This window comes from Prionailurus bengalensis, chromosome D4 (genome assembly GCF_016509475.1).
Source record: "Prionailurus bengalensis isolate Pbe53 chromosome D4, Fcat_Pben_1.1_paternal_pri, whole genome shotgun sequence".
In the NCBI taxonomy this organism is placed as follows: domain Eukaryota; kingdom Metazoa; phylum Chordata; class Mammalia; order Carnivora; family Felidae; genus Prionailurus; species Prionailurus bengalensis.
Genome location: NC_057359.1, coordinates 84,952,448 through 84,974,548, shown reverse-complemented (window position 1 = coordinate 84,974,548; position 22,101 = coordinate 84,952,448). Strand labels below are relative to the sequence as shown.

Sequence of the window (22,101 nt, the reverse complement as noted above, 5' to 3'; positions counted from 1 at the left end):
ACTGGGTTTGGGGGCTCATGGGGCCACCACACAGCCCGCGCGGGGCCGCCCCAGGAAGCACGGGCAGCGGGCACCGCTCTGCACCTGGGATGGCACAGGGCACAGCTGTCCCGGAGTCACAACCCTGGAGAGCGAGGCCGCCTCTCTGACCCCAGGGCTGAGGAAACAGGATCCGGCACAGAAGGGTCTAGTCTGTGCCTCCACCGTCAGCAGTCACGGAGCAGGAGCCCTCTAGGGTTGGAGGCCCCATGATGTGGTGACCACATTTTAGGAATACAAACCTCCAGGGGGAACCTTGCTCCGCTTCTCCCTGGCTGTGTGGCCTCAGGCTGATGACTGTCCCTCTCTGAGCCTTGGTTTTCTCTCTGTGAAATGGGATTTCAACTGTACCTTTACTAAACGCCTGCCACCACTGGCCAGCTTGGGGGCTTCCAACACATCGGTGAACGGAACAAATCCAGCCTTCCCCGAGCTAACATTCTGGCAGGGAACACGGCACGTTAACGTGAGAGGTGAGCAAATTGCAGACAGTGCTAGAGAAGCACTGTGGGAACAAAAGGGAAAGAACATCGGGATAAGAGAGGTGGGGGACAAGTCACGGGATTAAACAAGGTGTCAGACTGGGCCTCAGCAAAGAGGTCAGATTCCAGCAAAGATGTGGAGAAAGGGGCCATGCAGATACCTGAGAAAGACCGTTCCAAAAAGAGGGAAAGGCAGGTGCAAAGGCCCTGAGGCAGGAGTGTGCCCCAGCAGGTATTCGAGGGGCAGAAGGGAGTCCCATGTGGCTGGAGGAGCTAGCTGGGGCGGGGGGTGATGGGGGGGTGGGATGGGCCGACACAGAGGTGGTAGGTGGCATGTTGGACTCGGGGCCTGTAGAGAAAGGGGGTGAATCCGGGGTGGGGGGCTGCGCAGTGAGGAGTCTGTGAGTTAATGTATGTCAGGCATTTTGTGTGAGTCAGTGCATAAGTGGTCAATTAACAGGAGTTATGATTACTGCTGCTTATATTTAGATGATTCTTAACCCTTTTAGAGTAGGGTGGGAGGGCCTTAGGATCCCCCCTCCGTGGCCAGAAGCTGGATTTGAGTGACCCAGCCTGTCCCCGCCCCCCCCCCCCGCCCTGGGCCGGGGACTGCTCCCTCTCTCAGCCCTGAAAATTTCCCAGGACCCCTCCAGGCCACGGGAGAAGTTTGGGGAGCGAGAGGGCGGGGCCACAGTCACCATGGCATTAAATCAGACCCCGGCTCCGGACGAAATCGCACCGAGAAGTTGTTAATACCTTTATTATGGGCCAAAATGTATTCACGATATTAAAAGACATCCCATTTCTGCCCCCTGTGTCACATCTGAGATGTAGCGTAGATAAATGATATATCACCACATGAGATCTACCGAAACCATTAGTAACCATGACATTTTGACGTCAGATTTTAAAAAATTCCTAAGTAATCTTTTTGATTTATGAAATGCTGTCTGGGTTCATCGAGAGAGATCTCAGATTTATCACCGCCTGGTTAGAATTATTAATGATTTTCAATTTGTAAATCTGAAGTCGAGAAAGTCTGTGGGCTCTGGGTGAAAACTCCCGCCGACCAAGGCCCAGCCTCTCCTCCAGCCCAGAGTTCAGCTTCTCTACAACGTTGCGTACCCTTGACGTTGTGGGCCTGCACACGCTGTCTGTCTGCAGCATGCAAGACTGAGGCGGAGTCAGCTGCAGGATGTGCTCTGGACCGAAGTATCCATCCTGCTTCACAGGGCAGATGTGCACTCCCCTCCCCCCACACGCAAACAGACCCGGAAAGTGACTCTGGCCGGTTCTGGCCAAGGTGGTCGGGAGGGACGTAGCTGGGGGGCAGCTGACGGCCTGCATCCCCCTTGGATCTGGTTCAAGCCTCAGCCCAGTTGCGGGTCCTTTACACCACCAGAAAGCCCGGGCCACCCCTCCTTGCCCAAGGCAGTGGCCACACAGGCCACACCTGCTGCCACTTCTCTGTCCCATCCAAGGACTTCCAGACTGAGAGGTCACCTTGCCTCTCTGTTTCACCTTCATCCCCACCAAGCCTTCATCTGCCCCCCAGTCCCAGAAGCTACCCCAACCTGGGCAGGAGGCAGAGAGCACTGCTGTTGGATCCCCCAGACCCAGGGTCCCGTCTCCCTGGGTTCCCATCCAGACCCGAGTCAGGCTGTCACCCCTCCGGTGACATGCCCCAGGCCCCCCGGACACAATCCCTATGCCCCTGGCTCTCCCCTGGGCTGAGAGTGAGAATCACCAGGGAAGTTTTATATATGCCAGGGCCCAGGCTTCCCCCAGGGCCAAAGGAATCAGAATTGTCAGGAGATTCCCAGCCCTCATCCTCACTTGCTCTGGGCCGCTGCATGACTGCTCAAGGGCCCCTGACTGTGCCACACCCCCGCGTGCACCCTCAGTGCCTCCTTAAGCCCCACGGGGAACGTGATCTTCCAGCTCAGCCCCCAGTAGCCACAGAGAGGGCTGGGGACTGCAGGAGGCCATGCAGGGAGCCACCTGCCGGACAGAGTCAGACCCAGAGTCCCCTTCCCGGGCCGGCTCCCAGAGAACCCCCACGGCCAGCTTCCCCCACCAGACTCAGAGCCTGGCCCGGCACCCTCCTACCTGGGCGAGGAGGAAGGCCCCAGGATGTGGGGGGTCACTGGGGAGCAAGGTTCATTCACCACTCGATGTGGCTCCAGGGCTCTGCTCTCTCACCCCCACAAGCCTGGTGTGGGCAGGGTAGATAGGCCTCGTAGCCACTCCAAGCCTCAGTGTCCTGATCCTTAAAATGGCAATAGTAGGGGCGCCTGGGTGGCACAGTCGGTTAAGCGTCCGACTTCAGCCAGGTCACGATCTCGCGGTCCGTGAGTTCGAGCCCCGCGTCGGGCTCTGGGCTGATGGCTCGGAGCCTGGAGCCTGTTTCCGATTCTGTGTCTCCCTCTCTCTCTGCCCCTCCCCCGCTCATGCTCTGTCTCTCTCTGTCCCAAAAATAAATAAACATTGAAAAAAAAAATTTAAAAAGAGTTTTGCCCTGCACTGGGTTCAAGTCCTTGACGTGCTACTCACCAGCCCATGACCTTGTCCTCTCTGGGCCTCAGTTTCCCCAATCCTAGGGCCCACTTCTCCCACAGCCCCTTCATGTCCAGCCACCCCACTCCCTCCCCTTTCTCTTAGGACATGAGTTCAATCTGGAAGTGACCTGGCAGCAAATGTCCCTTCCGATAACCCGCCCGGCCACAGACTCCAGAGGAAATGACACCCGCCCAGAGAAAAATTTGCATCGGACACACCGGTTTTTTTCTTGATCCACCATTCAAAGGGAAAGTTGAATCCATAGTTCTGTAAAGATCAGAGGCTAGAAGGTGAATTTTTGACAAATGCGGGGAGCCAGGTCAGGCGGCGCCCTGCTTTTTTCCTCTGGGGCCGGTGAGGGTGCAGAAGCAGCCGTGAGACAGGAAGTCTACGCAGAGAACTGAAAAGAGAGGGAGGGAGACAAAGGGATGAGCCCACCGGACCGCCACGGAGATGCGGACAAGGGGAGCCAGGCAGGGCAGAACAGCCGCCTGCAAAGGGGTTTTCCAGGGGCTCCTGGGGGACAACGGGGGGCCACCGAGAGGGGCCAGGCTGCTCCACGCCCAGTGCCTGGCGCAGCCGGTTCTCAGCAGGGAATTACTGAACCAACATGGGGTCCATGCACCTAAATGCCAGGCTTGGTCCTGCTCATATCGTCTCATGTAATCCAATACACCTGAGAGGGTGACATCATTACTCCCATTTCACAGATGAGGAAAGTGAGGCTCAGAGAGGCCCAGGGGGTCTGCGGTCCCACAGCTAAGAAGCAAAGGAGCCAGGTGAGATCTGAGGTCCAGACGTCTGGCCTCACCCCCATCAAGGGCAGCCAGCTGAGGTTTCCTGGGGACCCCCCAGCACAATGAGGTGGGGGTGCCTAGTTTATCTGCCATCACAAAGCTCACCACACACATACCGTCCTACCCACGCCCTCCCACATTCACAGACACGTGCACTGACACGCATGTCCCTTGGGCACAAGGACCCTGACAGCCCCGCCCTCTGGCTCCTCTGGACCCCTGCATCCTGCCAGGGCCTGAGGCCTAGGACCCAGCCTCAGATGGGCCTGGCCCTGCCTGCTTCCCTGGGCCAGGGCTATGGGGCCCCAGACCGGGCCAATCTGCTGGATCCTCTGGCCTGCTCTCTGGTGCCCTTGGGGAAACTTGGCGTCTCAGACTCCACCTACTCTGGGTCCACCGGCCGCGGTCACCTCCAAGGGTCTCGGCCTGGTCCCGCCCCGCTAGGCCCAAGCAGACTTCGCTTCCATCCTACCCTGGCGAGAAGTCTCCAGTCATGGCTGCCTGGCCTCAGTTTCCCCAGGGGGCCTCAGGTCAGTTCTCTTCAGAGCAGGTTGGCTGGAAAGACCAGAGGTCAGCCCACCCAGATGAGGCTGGGGGTGGAGATGAGGCTTGGAGTCACTCCGGGCAGGGCAGCCGTGTGACTTTCTGCGAAGGCACCCGGTGACAGGCGTCAGGCGCAGAGAAGGCAGCCAGCCGGACGCATCCAGGCTCAGGGACCGGCCAGGCGGACGGAGATGGGAGAGCGGGTTGTGGCAGCAGGATTTGTTTCAGCAGCAGTGGGAAACTCATGTCGATTCTGGGGCCCGGAAGTGGGGTCCTGCTACCATACAAATACCTGGGAAATGTGGACGTGGCCCCGGAATTGAACAGGGGACGACAGCTGGAAAAAATCTGAGAAGCATGATAGAAAAAGCCTGGACTGCCTGGAACGGACTATTAGTAGAAATACGGATGCATATACGCCTTGCTGAGTATACGCGCACTGGGAGGTGGGGGGGGTGGGGGGCCCAGGGCGGGTGCAATGGCCCAGAGACAGACAGTATCTGGAGTTGGGACTGTTAAAGACTGGGGAGCGAATGGAGGTTCACGTGGGCACTGAAGCGTGACATGGCGATGGGGAAGCCAGAGGCAGATCACGGACAAGGGCCCGGAAAAAAAAAAAAAAAAAGAACACTAATGATTGACGGTGTTGATGGTGGAGGTAGAGGAAGAGATGATTATAGTGGTGGCGGTGGTGACGATGCTGTCGAATGTTGTGGTGACCGCGGTGGTGGTGGGGATGGTGGCCAGGCACCTGCTGCAAAATGTGCCCGAGTCAGTGACCCACAAAAGTGAATGGTTCCATGGCAGCCAGAAGTTTACGTTCTTAGTATAGGGGCCTGGTCTCACCTCCCGGGGGAGTTAACACTTTCTTGGTATTTCTGGAACTACCCTGAACAGCCACCCCCTCCCCAGGTCTGTGCTGGGGGATCAGGCCAAACAAAGAATGAAGCTAGGACTTCCCCAAGGGGAGAGAAAAGAGTTTGGGGCTCAGCTTAAGGCTGAGTGGAGCCGGAGGGAGAGGAGAGCTCTGGAGCCAGGAAGTGCTCCTGGGCTGTCCCGAGGGTCCCTGGGATGATGGGACCCTGAGTCATAGCCTTCAGAGGTGCTCATAGGGCCCCCGCAGCAGGCTCCGTAGTCAGGGGCACGGTGGCTCCAAGGGGAGGCACGTCCAGGGCCCCTGGTGTGTAATGGGGTGACGGGATGACACAGGTGCAGGCTTGAGGAGGCACCAGGCCACACAGCAGGAGAGTCGTGGCATCCCCTGGCCAGACAGCCAGGATGTCCTGTGTCTACAATACAATGCCCACCTGGGACTCTGGGGAGGCAGGTGGGAGCCCCTGAATGATGGGGAGTCAATGTCCAGGCACCAGGCCCAGACCCCATTTAGTTTAGAAAAGTCAAGATAAGGGATGGTTCTTGCAACCCAGGGTTGCAGGGAGTATGTGCATGGCAAAGCTCCCATATGTCCTAAGCATACTCCGAGTATCAGGCTTGCACCTTTTCTCAGGAGACCCAGAGCGCCCCCCCCCCCCCGGAGGAAGGTGCTACAATTAGCCCACTTCACACATGAGGAAACCGAGGCCAGGAGAGGTGGACTGGCCTGACCGGGGGCACACTGGCATTTCGCCCATACCCACGCCCTTCCCATTTTGTTCAAGGGCTCTGAGTACACTGGGATCCGTAGACGCTGCTGAGGGTCAGCTGTGGCCATGACACTTCCTCACTATGAGTCTTGGGCTTCCCGGGGCTGCCGGGAGGCACGGCCATCTTGCAGGCTCGACACAACAGAACTTTGTTCTCTCCCAGCTCTGGAGCCTAGAACTCTAAAATCCAGGCGTTTGGTTTCACCTGGAGGCTCTGAGGGAGAATCTGTTCCATGCCTTTTGGCAGCTTCTGTTGGTCGCTGGAAATCCTTGGTGTCCCTTGGGGAGTAGAAACATCACTCCAGTCTCTGCCTCCGTCTTCATGTGGATTTCCGTGTGTGTGTGTGTGTGTGTGTGTGTGTGTTTTCTTATAAAGGTAAGGACACAAATCATATTGAACTAAGGGCTCACCCTAATCCAGTATCACCTCATCTTAACTCGATTGCACGTGCAAAGACCTTATCTCCTAAAAAGGTCACATCGACAGTTTCTGGGGATTAGGACTCCACCCTATCTTTGGATATTTGGATAATTCAACCCATGACACGGGCCTCAGAGTTTCCATCTGATCCGTTACAATGTTAGCCACACCGGGGCAGGGGGTTGGGGTTCATTTTGGTGTCTCCTGCACCTGCAGGGCTGGAAGAAATGCCCGGCACACAGTAGGTGCTCCACAAATATCACCGAGGAAGCAAATACATCCCAAAGGTCCTTCTTGCTCCTAGGATAGGAATATGCCCACACTGCCCACTCAGAAACACGCAAGTCAGGACACGCAGGGACGGGCACATGGCATAGCACACTCACGGGCTTCATAGGGAGCTCAAGAGGCTCACTCCTTACAGGGGCGAGATGCCAGGTGCTGTTGAGGATCAGAGATCCATTCTGCTCTCACGACCCACCAGGGGCAGGGAGAGAATATTCTGGGAGTCCTTATTTGATCCTATATTCATCGCCGAATGCTTCAAAGCCCTAATTTTGTTATAATGTGCAAATTAAGCAACTGTTTCGAGTTGAGCAGGTGCCAGTGGGTCAGGCAGGCCGAGCTGGGGTGAGGAGAAGCCTGCTAGGGCACTGGGGATTCAGTGGGGGCTGAACGAGGCAGCCCAAAGACCCTGAACAGCAGTCAGTCCGTCTGTCCATCTGGACGAGACATGGGAGCAAAGCCTGCTCCTGTGGTTACAAATGTGTCCCCAAAAGAGGCACCTGGAGTGGGTGCCCCGGCTGCTCTGAATCAGGAGTGCTGATTAATGAGCAGCTACCACGGGACGCCTGGGTGACTCAGTTGTTTGGGCATCTGACTTCGACTCAAGTTATGATGTCACTGCGTGTGAGTTCGTGCCCTGCGTTGGGCTCTTGTGCTGACAGCTCACAGCTCTGGAGCCTGGGGTCTGCTTCAGAATCTGTCTCTGTCTCTCTGCTCCTCCCCCACTCAAGCTCTGTCTGACTGTCCGTCTCTCAAAAATAAATAAACATGAAAAAATAAAAATAAATCAATGAAAAACGCAAGACCTTGGCTCAGCAGTGCATCCGGAAGATCCCATCTAGTCCTCACCTGGGGACTTATGGGGGACCATCTCCACTTTACAGATGCCCAGATTATGGTGTGGGACTCCAAAGGTCAAGCTCCTCCCATTCACCCCACTGCCACCGCCTGGCTGGGCACAGCCATCTCCAAACTTGGAGACAGGCAAATACAGAGAATCACAACTTACCACAGCCGAAACCCATGAGCAGAAACCTCTGCGGTTTTTTAGATATGGCACCAAATCATTGATACACCGAACCTCATTAAATTTAAAAACTTTTGGGGCGCCTGGGTGGCTCAGTCGGTTAAGTGTCCAACTTAATGCCCATGTCATGATCTTACGGTTCACGAGTTCGAGCCCCACATCGGGCTCTATGCTGACAGCTCAGAGCCTGGGGCCTGCTTCAGATTCTGTGTCTCCCTCTCTCTCTGCCCCTCCCCTGCTCATACCCTCCCCCCGCACCTCAAAAATAAATAAAACTTAAAAAAAAATTAAAAACTTTTGCTCTGCGAAACACACTGTCAAGAGAATGAAAAGACAAGCCACAGACTGGGAGAAAATATTTGCAAAAGACACATCTGATAAAAGACTACTCTCCAAAATATACAGAAAACTCTTGGGGTGCCTGGCTGGCACAGTTGGTGGAGCGTGAGACTCTTGATCTCAGGGTTGTGAGTTTGAACCCCACATGGGGTGTAGAGACTACTTAAAGATAAAATCTTTGTTTAAACACAAAGAACTCTTATAATTCAACAATGAGAAAACGAACAACCTGACTTAAAAATGAGCAAAGGACCTAACAGGCGCCCCACCAAAGCAGATCTATGGATAGCAAAAAAGCCGAGGAAAAGATGTTTCACGTCATAGGTCATTAGGGAATTGCAAACTAAAACAATGAGATCCCCCCGCCCCCCACATGCTGCAGTGCCTGGAATAAATGCCCACACACATTCTCAGTGTGGGGGGTTATCTCCTGTGTTAGAACAGCCCAAATCCAGAACACTGACAACACCAAATGCTGGTGAGAATATGGGACAACAGGAACTCTCGTTCACGGTTGGCAGGGATGCAAAATATATAGCCATTTTGGAAGATGATCTGACAGTTTCTCATGAAACCAAACACATGCTTCTGTATGGCCCAGCAATCACACCCCTTGGTATTTTACCAAAGGAGTTGAAAACGTCCATCGACACCAAACCCTGCACGTAAACGTTTACAGGAGCTTTATTCATAATCGCCAAAACTTGGAAGCACCCAAGATGTCCTCCGGTAGGTGAGTGGGTAAATAAACCCATTTTATTCGGTGGTCCAAACAAAATATGGGTGGTTCCTCCAGACAACGGAAGGTTATTCAGTGCTAAAAAGAAATGTGGCGTCAGGCCATGAAAAGGCATGAAGGAATCTTGGTGCATGTCACTGAGTGAAAGAAAGAAGCCAATCTGAAAAGGCGATGTTCTGTATGATTCCAACCCGATGGCATCCTGCACAACCAGTAAAGCATCTGTGATTGCCGGGGATTACGGAAGGGAGAGGGATAAACTGGCAGAGCGCAGAGGATTTTTAGGGCAGTGAGACTATTCTGTACCATACTACAATGGTGAATACATGTCACTACACATTTGTCCAAATCCAGAGAAGGAACACCACCAAGAGTGTACCCTGTTGTAAACTATGGACTTTGGGTGATAACGATATGCCAATGTAGTTTCATTCATTGCAACAAAAGAACCAATATGGTGCAAGATGTTGATAGTGGGGGAGGTTGTGCATGTGTTGAGGAGAGGGGCTATATTATGGGGACTCTATATAGTTTCTGCTCAATTTTGCTATAAAAACTTCTCTCAAAATTACGTTTATTAATTTAAAAAAGGGGCACCTGGGTGGCTCTGTCAGTTGAGTGTCTGACTTCGGCTCAGGTCGTGATCTCATGGTTCCTGGGTGTGAGCCCCACTTCTGGCTCAGCCCTGACAGCGTGGACCTTGCTTGGGATTCTTTCTCTCCCTCTCTCTCTCTCTCAAAATAAAGAAATAAACTTAAAAAAAAAAAAGGACAGGAGGAGGAAGAGGAGAGAAGGAAAGAAGGCAGGCTGGAAGGAAAGACGGGAGAGGGAGAAAGAGAAGGAGGGAAGAATTGAGTGGGGGAAAAGTTAGAGAGGGATGCCTGATTTCACAGTCCCCGAGAGAGAGGACTTTGCTTCTCAGAGGGTGGCACCTCATCTGAATGGGACCCTTTGTTGCCAAAGTCCAGCCCCCTGGACACGGTTCAGATGGAGAAAGTATAGACAAAAAGAAATTTGGAGTTTTAATTTGGAGGAAGCTGGTACAAGTAAGTGGGAGTCTGAACATGGTGACGGAGAAAATTATAAAAGCTTATTGAAAGATACCAAATGATTTCACTTGTATGTGGAACCTAACAAACAAACAAACAAGCAAACAGAAATGGATTCATAAATACGGAGAAAAAACTAGTGTTTGCCAGAGCGGAAGGGGGTGCGGAGATGGGCAAAACAGGTGAAGGGGATTAAGAGGCACAAACTTCCAGTTATAAAATAAATAAGTCATGAGGATGCAAAGTAAAACATAAGGAATATAGCTAATAATAGCATACTAACTCTGCATGGTAACAGATGGTGACTACACTTATTGCGGTGAGCATTTTGGAATGTATATAAATGTTGAATCACTATGTGGTACACCTGAAACTAATGTAATATTGTATGTCAACTATACATCAATTTTTTTTTTAATTTTTTTAACGTTTATTTATTTTTGAGACAGAGAGAGACACAGCATGAACGGGGGGGTGGGGGCAGAGAGAGAGGGAGACACAGAATCGGAAGCAAGCTCCAGGCTCTGAGCCATCAGCCCAGAGCCCGATGCGGGGCTCGAACTCACGGACCGCGAGATCGTGACCTGAGCTGAAGTCGGACGCTTAACCGACTGAGCCACCCAGGTGCCCCTGTACATCAATTTTTAAAAATTAAAAAACTTTATTGAAAGGCATTCAAGAAGATCTAAACAAATGAAGATAGACATTTTGTTCATGGATTAAGACTCAGTTTTAAAAATTTTTTTAAGGTTTACTTATTTTTGAGAGAGAGAGAGAGAGAGAGAGCACGAGCAGGGAAGGGGCAGAGAGAGAGGGAGACACCAAACCTGAAGCAGGCTCCAGGCTCTGAGCTGTCAGCACAGAGCCTGATGTGGGGCTTGAACCCACAAACCGTGAGATCATGACCTGAGCCCAAGTTGGACGCTTAACCGACTGAGCCACCCAGGCGCCCCAAGACTTAATTTTAAATATATCAGTTCTCCTAATGTGATCCAAATCCAAATCCCAACAGAAATTTTTTTTTATGACACTTGACAAGCCGATTCTAAAATTTATACAGATATATAAAGGGCTACGCTTTGCCAGAATATTCCTGAAGAACGAGGTGAGAGAACTTGCTGTATCACATAGCAAGCCATGGTGGTCCTGACACAGAGACAGACACGTAGTTTAGTAGCCATGTGAGCCCAGAAATAGAACTACACACACGTGGACACTTGATGCATGAGGGAGACGACGTTGCAGATCATCGGCGAAAAGATGAACTTCCCAACAAGTGGCATTGGGACAATTAGACCCCTACCTCACACCATACGCAGATAGCAGGGACCAAAAAGAAAATCACTTTGCTTAATTTTAATTAAAACTAACTATTGTACCGCTGTTCATTAAAACACCCTACAAAGCAATAAGAACAAGGCAAACAACGCACAAATGGGTGAATGGCTTCAACAGGTGCTTCGGAGAAGAGAACACCCCATCGAGAAACATGTGAAAAAATGCTAAAGCCTACTAGGAACATTTGATGGAAATCCAAACTGAAATCAGGTTGCTGTATCATCCTCTGACCACCAGGCTGGAAAGAGAAAACATAAAGTCTACACGTGGACAAGCACGTGAAAGAATAAATCAGCACAATCACTTTGGAAAACAATTTGGCCTTCCCTAACGAAGTTTAAGAGGAGCATATACTCAATGCGGGCGATTTCACTCTGGAGAAACACTGGCATGTGTGTAGCCAAAGACGCTGAGCAGCACTCTTCCCAGGGGGCCTTGGGGACGCTCCTGTGCCTTCCCTTCCCCCGGGCCAGGCTAGGTGAGTTCATCTCCATGGTCCCTCTTGAGCCAGTGCTCTGGGGGAGAGCTGATCCTCCACTATTAAGGGCTCGTCCTTCTGTAAGAGGCTTGCCCAAGGCTCCCCCAAGTCCCTGCCTCCCCATGTACCTTGGGACAACACCCAAGGTACCCACCGGTCAATTGACCCAGCGGTCAATTTTGCGAACTTTCTAACCTCTTTAGGGAAGGTGTGGATCTCAGACCTAGACCTTCTTAGACCTCTGCTTCCCCCTCTATAACATAGGGCAGCAAGGGCTCACGTTCCACAGGGTGTTTGAGAGGCTGCGGTGAGCTGAACTCAGCAGGGGCTGGGCAGGGAGTGAGCCGTCAGGAGGGCCGGGACCTCTGTAGGCGGAAGCCACTCCCTGCCCTCACGATGCATCCTGCCAGAACTTCTGTCTTACCTGGACTTCCATTTCCTCCATCCAGGCTGTGCCTTTCTCTGAGCCTAATTCAAAGCATCTTTGCAGAAGCCCTTCCCTGTCTCCAGCCCATAAAGATCTCTCCCTTCCCTAAGCTTCCGATCTGTCGGCAGGTCAACAAATATTTCCCAGAAGCTCATCACCGAGAAGGCAACATTTCTGGTGTTGGAGAAACGGTGGGGAACTCAACAGCCCCAGCTTCTGATGGGAAGGTTGCTCAGGCAGTGGTGTAGAGGGAGAAAGAGCAGCTGGGATATGCCAGAGCAGCATCTGGCACTTAGTAGGTGCCCAATAAATAATGGTTGAACGTCAAACCCAACAACTGGGATACATTCGGACTGCAGGCACTCAAGCATCTAGGCTCGTGAACGTGGGTTTTGATGGACACACACAATCACACGCACGTATGACCACGAACATCGACACGCTAAACCCACCTGCACACGCACACACAGCCCCAACACATGGGCCTGCTCCAGCCAACAACCTAACGCACACAAATGCTGCCTCCCACACAAAGCTCATTTATTTTGATTTATGAATATTACAAAAATAAACCTGAGTGTCTTCTTGGGATTCTGTGATCCTGACACGGGTCTCCGCGATATTGCTTTTCGCTCCTGGTTACCTGAAATTAGCAGAGTAATTCGGAATCTGCATCTTTATTTAAAAGAAAAAACTGTAGATGCAGAATTATAAAAATTTAATATGCTCCCAGGAAAATGAAAAATGAGAGGTTGTGATCTCGTCTAACACTTTCAAATGTGTTTATTAATTCATGTTTTAAATCATAAGTTTCATTCGGTGAGAGCCATGCACAGCAATAAGCCCGTTTTAAAATATTAATGAATAAACAATATTTCTCTATTGAAATATAACATGCTTCTTTGAACAATGGACCACCAGTAATAAATCAAAACCAGGAGAAAATTGCATTTCATATTTAATACAAGTTGAACTCTGCCTTTTTATAAATGATATCTTTTTTGTTTAATTGGCGTCAGTTCAGATCTAGCAGATTGCTAATAAAATTCTGGATTTCCATATTTAATGATGCGTACACTTTCTGCTGAAATTTTACCAGGAAACAGGAATCAGCCTTTTATTATCTCCTGAGACGGTGAGAGGTGAGGCCTCAGTCCAGCCTTGGGGGCCGGGGGTGAGCAGGCTGGAGGCGGTGGGTGGAAGAGGCCGGGCCACTCGCTGGCTGATACCCCCTGACGAACGCTCTGCTGACCGGAAGTAATCGTTCCAACTGGAGGGGCCAGAGATGGGGGGGGAGGGGGGCTTCTGATCTGGGCGCTGTCTGACAATAACCACCAAAAGGAGAGGACCCACCCACTCCATCCCAAGTGCCAGGCACATCCGTGCATCAGCTCATTAATCTTTATGACGTCCTTATGAGGAAAGAAGGAAAGAAGTCTTCCCATTTTACAGGTGAGGAAACTGAGGCCACAGGGCGAGGAGGTGACACGCCCAAGGTTGCACACAGCTGCTAAGTGGCAGAATCGCCCGACTCGGGTGCCCTGGGTTTTCATACTGCGACACGTTGCCTTGAAGGAGGTGAAGGAACCCGGGTCTCAGAAGATGTGGGTTTTACAACAGTGAGTGAAGCGGGGCACCGGCTGGAACAGGAGGGCAAATCACAGGACAGGATAAGTCTCGGGCCAACAGGAATAAGAGCAGCCGGCCGTGGCCCCTGCTACTGCACCACCTTGCTTGATCCTCCTGACAATGCTGGGAGGCAGCAGCTCGACAGCTAAGGAAACTGAGGCACAGGGAGGTTACATGACTTGCCCAAGGACGCACGGCCGGTGTGAGGCAGAGCCGGATTCAACCCCAGCCGCTTTCACTTGGAGCCCCTGTTCGTGGGAGCTAAGCCATGGGCCCACACTGAACCCCCGGGCATCTTCTTTTGTCTCTGTGGTGGGGCCGGTGCCCTCTTGGCTGTGAGGTGTGGCTCCTGGAAGTGCCCTTGGCGGGGAGCAGCTGGAAGCAGGCAACACACATATCAGCTGAGTCTGTGACAGCTGAGTTAGCAGGGCTGAGAGACGGTTGGGCTTATTGGCCGTGGGGTGGGTCCCCAGGCCCAGCGGGGAGGAATCGCAGGCCATTTGCTGGCCGCAAGTGCCTGTGGTCTCAGCAGCCTTCCTGAGGGCGTCCCTGGGGTCCCAGGCTGCTGGGGCCAGGAGCCAATGGCTCTCTGATGGGTGGCGGTCGTGGCACCTGTCTCCGCCTCTTCTCAGCCCCCAACTCGGGCTCACCAGCAGTGAGTGTCCCCAGCATGAGAAGAAAGAGACACTTAGATAAGACAGCCAGGCACAGAGGGTGAAAAATATGGGTTTTGGCTTCAGACACATCCAGACTCCTGTTCTGGCTCCGTGTGTATTTGGCCAAGTGGCTTCGGTTTCCTTATCTGTAAAGTGGAGGTGATAATAGAACTCGCTCATGAGGCTGCTGTGAGGGTCCAGGGAGTGAGGCCGGAAAGGGAGAGAGCAAACATCGCCATGGCGTCTCTGACCATTCCGCTCGCCATGCCCCCCCCCCCCCCCCCCCCCCCCCCCCGTCTCTGCATATGCCCTTCCCCTTGCCTGGTCCACCCGTCCCTGAGCACAGTCCTCCTAATCCTCTCTTCCTTGGGTCCCTGCCTGGACGTCCAGTAGGGGGTGCAGAGCCTGGCTCTATAGGAGGACACAGAGGTCTGGGCTCAGCCTTAAAGGATGGGCATTCACCGGGGAGGCAGGGTACGGAACAATGTTCCAAGAAGAGAGAATGAGAAAACCGAGGCTCAAAAGGTAAAGGGCTCTCATCTGAGGCCACACAACTGGCAGGGGGCAGAGCCGGGAATCAAGCCCATGCCCGGGGTGGAGCTGGGGATCCGCTCACATCGAATGGCCGCGTGGGCCGTGGGCGAGGGGGCCAGGGGCTGGGCCTGAGCTGGACGGCGCCTGGGACCTGCAGTCACCCACGGGACACAGGCGGGACTCTGCCCGTCACAAAATACATGCAGGATGTGTGCCCCAGGCCCTGTGCTCAGCACTTCTCATTCATCATGACGGCTACCCTCCCGGGTCTGCTTGCCTCCGTCAGTTATGGTGCCAGGCCCAGCCGAGCCCAACAAAGCACATGGCTCTTCCTGCCCCTCATCCCCAACCCTGTGACCCAAAGACACAGCTAGGACCGCAGACGGTCTGGGACATACATCTTGTACACACCACAGGACACACATGCTCAGGTGGCCCAGGCAACGGGGGCCTGGAGTGGGAGAGTCGCAAGCTCTGAGGGCTGGAGATAGAGGACTCACCTTGTCCCCTAGAAGGGCCTCACTCTGCAGGCTGGTGGCCCAAGCTCACAGGAGCCTGTCTCTACCCCACTACGAGTGGCTGCTGCGAGGGCGCCCCAGGGGCCTTCTCAGGACGACCTCAGCTCTGTGGGAGATCCCGGACAGGTGGTGTTCACCTCTTGGCGTGTCAGATTCCCCATCACGTGGGGCTCTGTGGGCATTGAATAAGACACCGTACAGAAAGCACCTGGCCGAGGGCTGGTCCACAGGAGATGCCCGAAACACTGTGGCGGTCAGCCCCGCAAAGGCCCCTTTCTCACGGCACCAACACACAGCTCACACTAAAACACCACTCCGTGTGGGAGACATCCGTGTCACTTTGTCCACACGGGGAGGGCACTACTCTGGAACACCGCCTCCCCCCCCCCCACACTTGCGGCCAGGGAAGTTTGGGGTCACAGGGAATTTCTAACCTAGTTCGCAAGGCCCCACTGCTTGTGCACAGCCACGCACACGACTGATCCCTGCTCGGGCAGGTGGGCTGTAGAAACTCGTGAACATACCTGTACTCACGGAGCACACACGGGCCCCCGCGCATCTAACGAGATGCATGGACAGGCCCCTTCGCCTGTGACTGGGTGTTCTTTCCTCTGATCTTGTGAAGGGGCTGCGAGGTCCTCACTTCTCCACTCTTGGGGTTCAGAAGCCTGCCAACCTTTCCAATACCCTCACGAGCGCTTGCTCTCTGAACGAGGACGGGGTCTGGGATCTTGGCTTCTCAGGGGCTGGGGCCTGATTTCATTCACCTCTAGGTCTGACCCCGGACCCACTGCTTGACCAAGAAAAGGAACTTGATGAAAAGCCCTGTGCCACCCAATTTGGGGTGAAACGTGAGAGATTTAGAGCCCGTGCTGTGGCCCAGTTTCCTGACCTATGAACGGAGGATGCTTCTGCAGAGAGGCGGGAAAGGCGGAAAACATGCACAGGCTCAGCATCGGGCACGTAGAAAAGGAACCGGTGTTCTCATTTAGGCTTCCTCCGACTAAAGCCTCACTCAGACTCACACATTTCCCTCAAGGGTCGCGCGCCAGCCTGTGCCTCTCCAGGAAACTCTGGGATATGTCTCTCTCAACAGACTGGCCTGAGGTAAAAAGCTGGGAGGCTTCTCGGGCAGGGTGTGTTTCTGGATATTAAAGAGGATGTATTTGTGTGCACGTGTGCGTCAGGTTTCCACGGGATATTCTTGCAAAACCACATAGCATAGAGGTTGTTTTTATGTTCCAAGATAAGAAAGGCTGACCCATCAGCTAATCGAATCATGCAAATAACTACTTAGCCATGGGAGAGATTCCGACAGGCAGGCTGAGAGGCCACGTGAGGGAGGACAGCTTTGGAGGGCGATCTGTTTTATAAAGTTTACTCTCACAGAATAACCGCCTCAAGATTAATGGGAACGGTGGCCCTAGACCTTGTGTTGCCTGGCTCTGGCAACTGAAATAGTAAAAGTTGTATTTATCACAGACAATTTGCCGCGACTGATTAACATTAATCTGATTTCCTGTGAGTCAATTTCCTTGAGATATAGTAAACAGCCCAATTACCTGCTCCCCACTTCTTTTATTGCAAAGATTTAGGTCTGAGCGACAGACGGGTATGTAAACATACGGAATTCCGATTTTAATAAAACAAAAATAACGTGTAGTCTAATGAAGGGATTTCTCGTGGATCTAACATTTTACGAATTTAGAGTTCTAAAGGGTGCGTTGAGAGAGGTTGTGGGCTTTTGGGTTTTTTTTTTCAATGGCAATCCAAGGCTCACTCTTTTCAGACAAACTGTTGTTTGTTCTTGGCTGGTATCTCACAGAAGCTACGAAAATAAGTGGTGAAGGTGACCAGACTGGTTTTGTTTTGTTTTGTTTTGTTTTTTAATTATAAGAAAAGGGGCTACTGGGTGGCTCAGTTGGCTGAGCATCTGACTCTTAATTTCGGCTCAGGTCACTCACAATCCCAGGTTTGTGGGATCGAGCCCTGTGTGGGGCTCCGTGCGGAGCGTGGAGCCTGCTTGGGATTCTCTCTTTCCCTCTCTCTCCCCGCTGCCCCAACCGCCCACCCCTCCCCCCACCTTGCACTGTCTCTCTCTGTCTCTAAAAAAAAAAAACAACCAACAAAAACTACAGAAATGTTCTTTCCATCTAACAAGCGCCAGGGGCATCATTAGGTCAGGGGAGTGTGAGCTCCAAGGGCAGAAGAGACCTGGGTGCAAAGTGCAGACCTCGTTGTCCCAGGTCTGTGACCTTGTGGCACTGGCTTAACTTTCATGAGCTGCGCTTTCCTAATCTCTGCCAGTGGGGACAATACCTTCCTTCGGGGGCTCTTGGAACACAGGGATCTAGGAGGATGCATAGGGACGGTCCAGGAGCTAGCCAGGAGCCCGCACCGAGAGAGAGCAGTCAGTCGGCAGGGGCTGTTCCTCCACTCCCTGCTTCACGGTCATTTCAAAGTCCCTCTGTGTAGGGCCACACCTTTCCCGGCCCCGGCCTGCCTCCGGGCAGGCTTTCTGCTTTGCTGGCCCTGGCCGGCTCACGTGGTGGAGTCAGAAACGGCACCATTTAATCATGAAAGCAAAAAGTTTATTCATGTTTGAAACTACATATAGCTACCACGAGGAAGACTTTTTCAATCCAGGGTGTAATCCAGTTAGAAAGGAACACGAAACATTTTTAATACATTAGAATCACCGCCACAAATTATTTTCATGACTCAATCAGTTTCAGAATCGCATACAATACAAAAAGAGAGAAAGGAGAGGGAGGGGCCCCATTACACAGGGTGAAATATACAGTACTGAATACTGAAATCTGAATGCATCACAATTAGCCGCCTTTTTTTTTTCTTTTTTTTTTTGCATGGATTAGTAACAAGATGAAGAACATTCAAAATGCTTTCTCGGTATTTACAACGGTTTTACTGATCCTGTGTTAATTGAAGACCCGATGTTTCCACTCTTGGTTTTTTAAAAGTTGCAAATGCAACCCTGATTTTTCTTTTAAAAGATTACAATGTACATTACATTTTGTGAAGGGAAACAAAGAGTTAATTACAAGATGCAAAAAGGTAAGAAAGAGACGAACTACAGCGTGAGTATTGTTCAGAGGTAGTAAGTGAGCACACTCTAAGCTACAGAACATGTGGAAATTCTATTGGTTTGTATGAGTTCGCATGAGGTAATAAAGCTGTGTTTTGATTGGTGAGATGTATAAATACTCTTTTGCTACACTATATACAACACTCCAGAGAGCAGGGCCTTTGTGGATGCCCAGAGGACGTAGCAAACCTTGACAAGCCTGTGCAGCACCCAGTGCACGCCGTACAGCCCCAGACGGATCTCGTGTTCACCTCTATCAGCAGCAAGGATCTTCATCTCTCAGAACAATCTGGATCCAGAATTTAATTACCGAGCAGACTCTGGGCACTGGTGCTTCCAGAGAGAGAAAAGATGCTACCAGTCTCTGATCTAATTATAACGTAAGAGATCGAAACGCAAACGTGACAAGGAAGATTCTTAAACAAACCATCGTTAACAGAGATAGCCAAACAGCTCCTTTATTCCAACCCCATTAGCGATATGAAAGAAAGACAATCAAAGTCCGCGATGGAAAAATGCAAGAAATTCAATTTAGGTGAGGTGAATCTTTGCATCTGCTCTAACGATTGAGGTTTAGCATATATTGTACTTTTTACCCTTAAGGCCAAGTAATTGGCAACTGTGAAACCATTAATGTAAAATATTGATAATAAATTATGATAAAATAGCTACAGGACTGTCAACAATGTTAAATCTTGGCCTAATTGGATAAAGTGCTTTTTTAACATTGTGTGTTTTTAAGTATAAATACAAATGATTATGATTCCTTTAAAAAACTGATTTACCAAGTTCTCTAATAAGACAAGGTTTTACAGTAAAGCTGTAGATGGTGGGCTACAAAACGCTTTCCTTTTCCTCCTATTGCTCTGAATGCACTTAGCAAGGCATGTCAGCTCAGGGAAAAGTGTTGCCAGAGATTAGTTAGAGGTATCAGAGTGCACACTTCCCGGGCCTTCTGTAGGGGAAGTCACAGAAGATGGAGTTGTTGCGTCCTGCCAGCCTCCATTAGCCTGAAAGGAGAAACACAGTTCAACGGGTGCACGTCTACATATTAATTCTCCTCCCCGATTTAAAATACCCAGATGACAACATGAGAGCAAAGATACATTAGCAAAATGTATTTTCTAAACCCACTTTGGCAGGAGTTTGAAGCATGTGTTAAAGTGGGATTAAATGCATGTAAAACAAATCCATCCCACCAAGTAAAGACTTGGCCATAAATCAGCGCGCTGAAGGAGGGCCTCGGCTAGTCTCAGGCTGGCATGCAGCTCGGCCTTTGATTTGCTGTAAAAAGAAAGTGACTCGGAAAGAAACCTTTTCAGGAGGGAGCGGTGGAGAGGCTGAGTGCAATGCCTCGGCAAGACCTCCGGCTCCATGAGGTGTAAACGTCAGCCCAGCCTGGTCCTCGTTTCCATAGAGAAGGGGCCCGCCCTCGTTCCATACCCGCTCGACAGCCAGCTACTGTAACCCTGGGAAAATGAAGGCCAGAATTTCCTTCCAAATGGGATCTTCCGGAATGAAAATGCATGAACTGTGGAGGAGCACACTATTCAAATCTGTATTCCAATTATCTCTAACTGGGGCTCCTATTTGGGATGTTGCTACTGCTTTTCACACGCCGCTGGCCCTTCCTGCCTCGACCTGCATCGGCAATAACAGTACTCAGAAACAAATTTGCCTCGTGTCTTGGCCTATAGAGGCAATTGCTGAAATCAACGTCTGATCAGATTTCTGCTGTGGCAGACAGCTTGTCGCTACATATTTTTATGTCAGTCAAGAAGAGGGAGGTGCTGGGCTTGCGACTTGGGGAACACTGAGTGGAAGTGACGGGGCGGGCCTTTCCGGAGAGAGGGCGAGGGTGAGCTGGCTGACACCCAGCGCCTGCGGCTCAGACCAGCCTCGCGCTCCGCTGCCCGCGGACCCGGGCCTCCCGTGCCAGTGTCACTGTGGGACATGAGGTCCCCCTGCCTCCTTCACGTCCGTCCGCAACTTCTGCGAGTCCATCTACAATGTCTTCTTTGAGGCCTGTGCCACCAGGCTACTGAGAACTCCGTCTAGAGCCTCCGCGCAGCCTGGGTCGGGCTGTTAGACGAGCTCTGTGCCGGCCGCTTCCCCTTCTCCCACGGCCGCTGTTCTTAGCGCCCTGTCTTTTGACCGACTGCATAGTTCTGCACATAAAGTACCTTTCCTCCCTCCAGGACCAAGAGAAAGAGAGTGGGGCGGGGCGGGGGCGGGGGGGGGGGGCAGGGACCAAACAACCCCACAGAGATGACCAGAGCCGAAGGGACAAGGATCTTCCAGGCTTGAGGCAGATCAAATTCTGGAAGAAGAAAGGAAGACAACTCCGGAGGAAGAAGACAATGCTACGGCGGTGGATTTTCAGAGCGTCCGGCGCGCAGTTGGGCAGTGACGAGCTCGTGTGCGTTTGTGGGCCTCTGAGAAACCCTCTCTACCTGAACGGTAAGCTGTTTTTACCCCTCAGGTATGAAAATCTACTTAGGAGAAGAAAAACTCGTACACAGATACAAGTCTAAAGATATTCCATCTGAAGTAAACATCATTCCTCCTTTATCCACATTTATAAACAACAAATGTACAATATTTTTACCCAGCGTGGCAGCTGGAGGAGAGGTTGTCAGCAAGCATTCTTTTTTTCAAAATAAATTAATCCTTACTCTGGTGGTTTGAGATTATGCACTGTATTATACAACAGCGCCTTATCAAGCCTCATCAGTGAAGATGGAATTCATGTCTGTAAAATGCTGCAGGCAATCACGGTTTCATATTTTATCATGTTGATAAGGATATCGCACGTTCTCTGAAGCATTTCAAAACACTTAAATGAAAAAGGAGAAATGCAACTAAAAGGCTTTTTATATGGTTTGTTGTGGGTTATTATGAGTTATTTATAAACCCAAAAAGAAAGATTTGACATTTCAAATGTAAAAGATTTGAGTATTTAATGGTCCTTTCTTCCCTTTACAATTGAACATCCTCAATCACTTTTGCAATCATTAATATTTACTCTCCTAGCAAGCCAAGGCCCTAGAAAGGGAGAAATTTGTCCACTTTCCTCCTGATTCTACCACCACGCTTTGGGCAGTTCATTTCCTCCCTGAGCCTAGGATCCCAGATTCCCTCCACCACTCCTCTCCCCAGCTCTACCCTGATGGCCTAATCCTCCCCTCCCCAGGCTCCCTTTCCGGAGCTGAGGCGTTTTGCCCTGTTCCATCCATGTCAGTGTGGGGTAAAAGTAAAGTTTTGGTGAATTGGTTACAAAAGTTAAAATTATTTCCTCCATAATTAAAAAAAAATTTTTTTGAGAGGCTGAAAAGTGCCGAACACGTGTTGCATTCCACGTTGACAATGCAGCCAACTCACTCTTCAGAATGGAATTCTTTGTTTAGCTTGGTCTGTTGATCTGTCTGGGGCCCTCCAAGGCTGTTCCCTTCACTTGAGATGTGTTTGGGAATGTTTCCTACTGCTTGATTC

General features: G+C 51.3%; 1 protein-coding gene across 3 annotated transcripts in view; it reads right to left on the bottom strand.

Moving 5' to 3' along the window:
* Positions 1-18,077: 18,077 nt before the first annotated feature.
* Positions 18,078-22,101, bottom strand: part of PBX3 (PBX homeobox 3) — a 221,409-nt gene continuing 217,385 nt past the window's right edge. For all 3 annotated transcript variants that reach the window (XM_043566213.1, XM_043566215.1, XM_043566214.1), the window contains one exon: positions 18,078-19,619. In XM_043566213.1, coding sequence (XP_043422148.1) covers positions 19,527-19,619 — 93 coding nt within the window. In that variant the 3' untranslated portion in view covers positions 18,078-19,526. The remainder of the gene's footprint in view (positions 19,620-22,101) is intronic.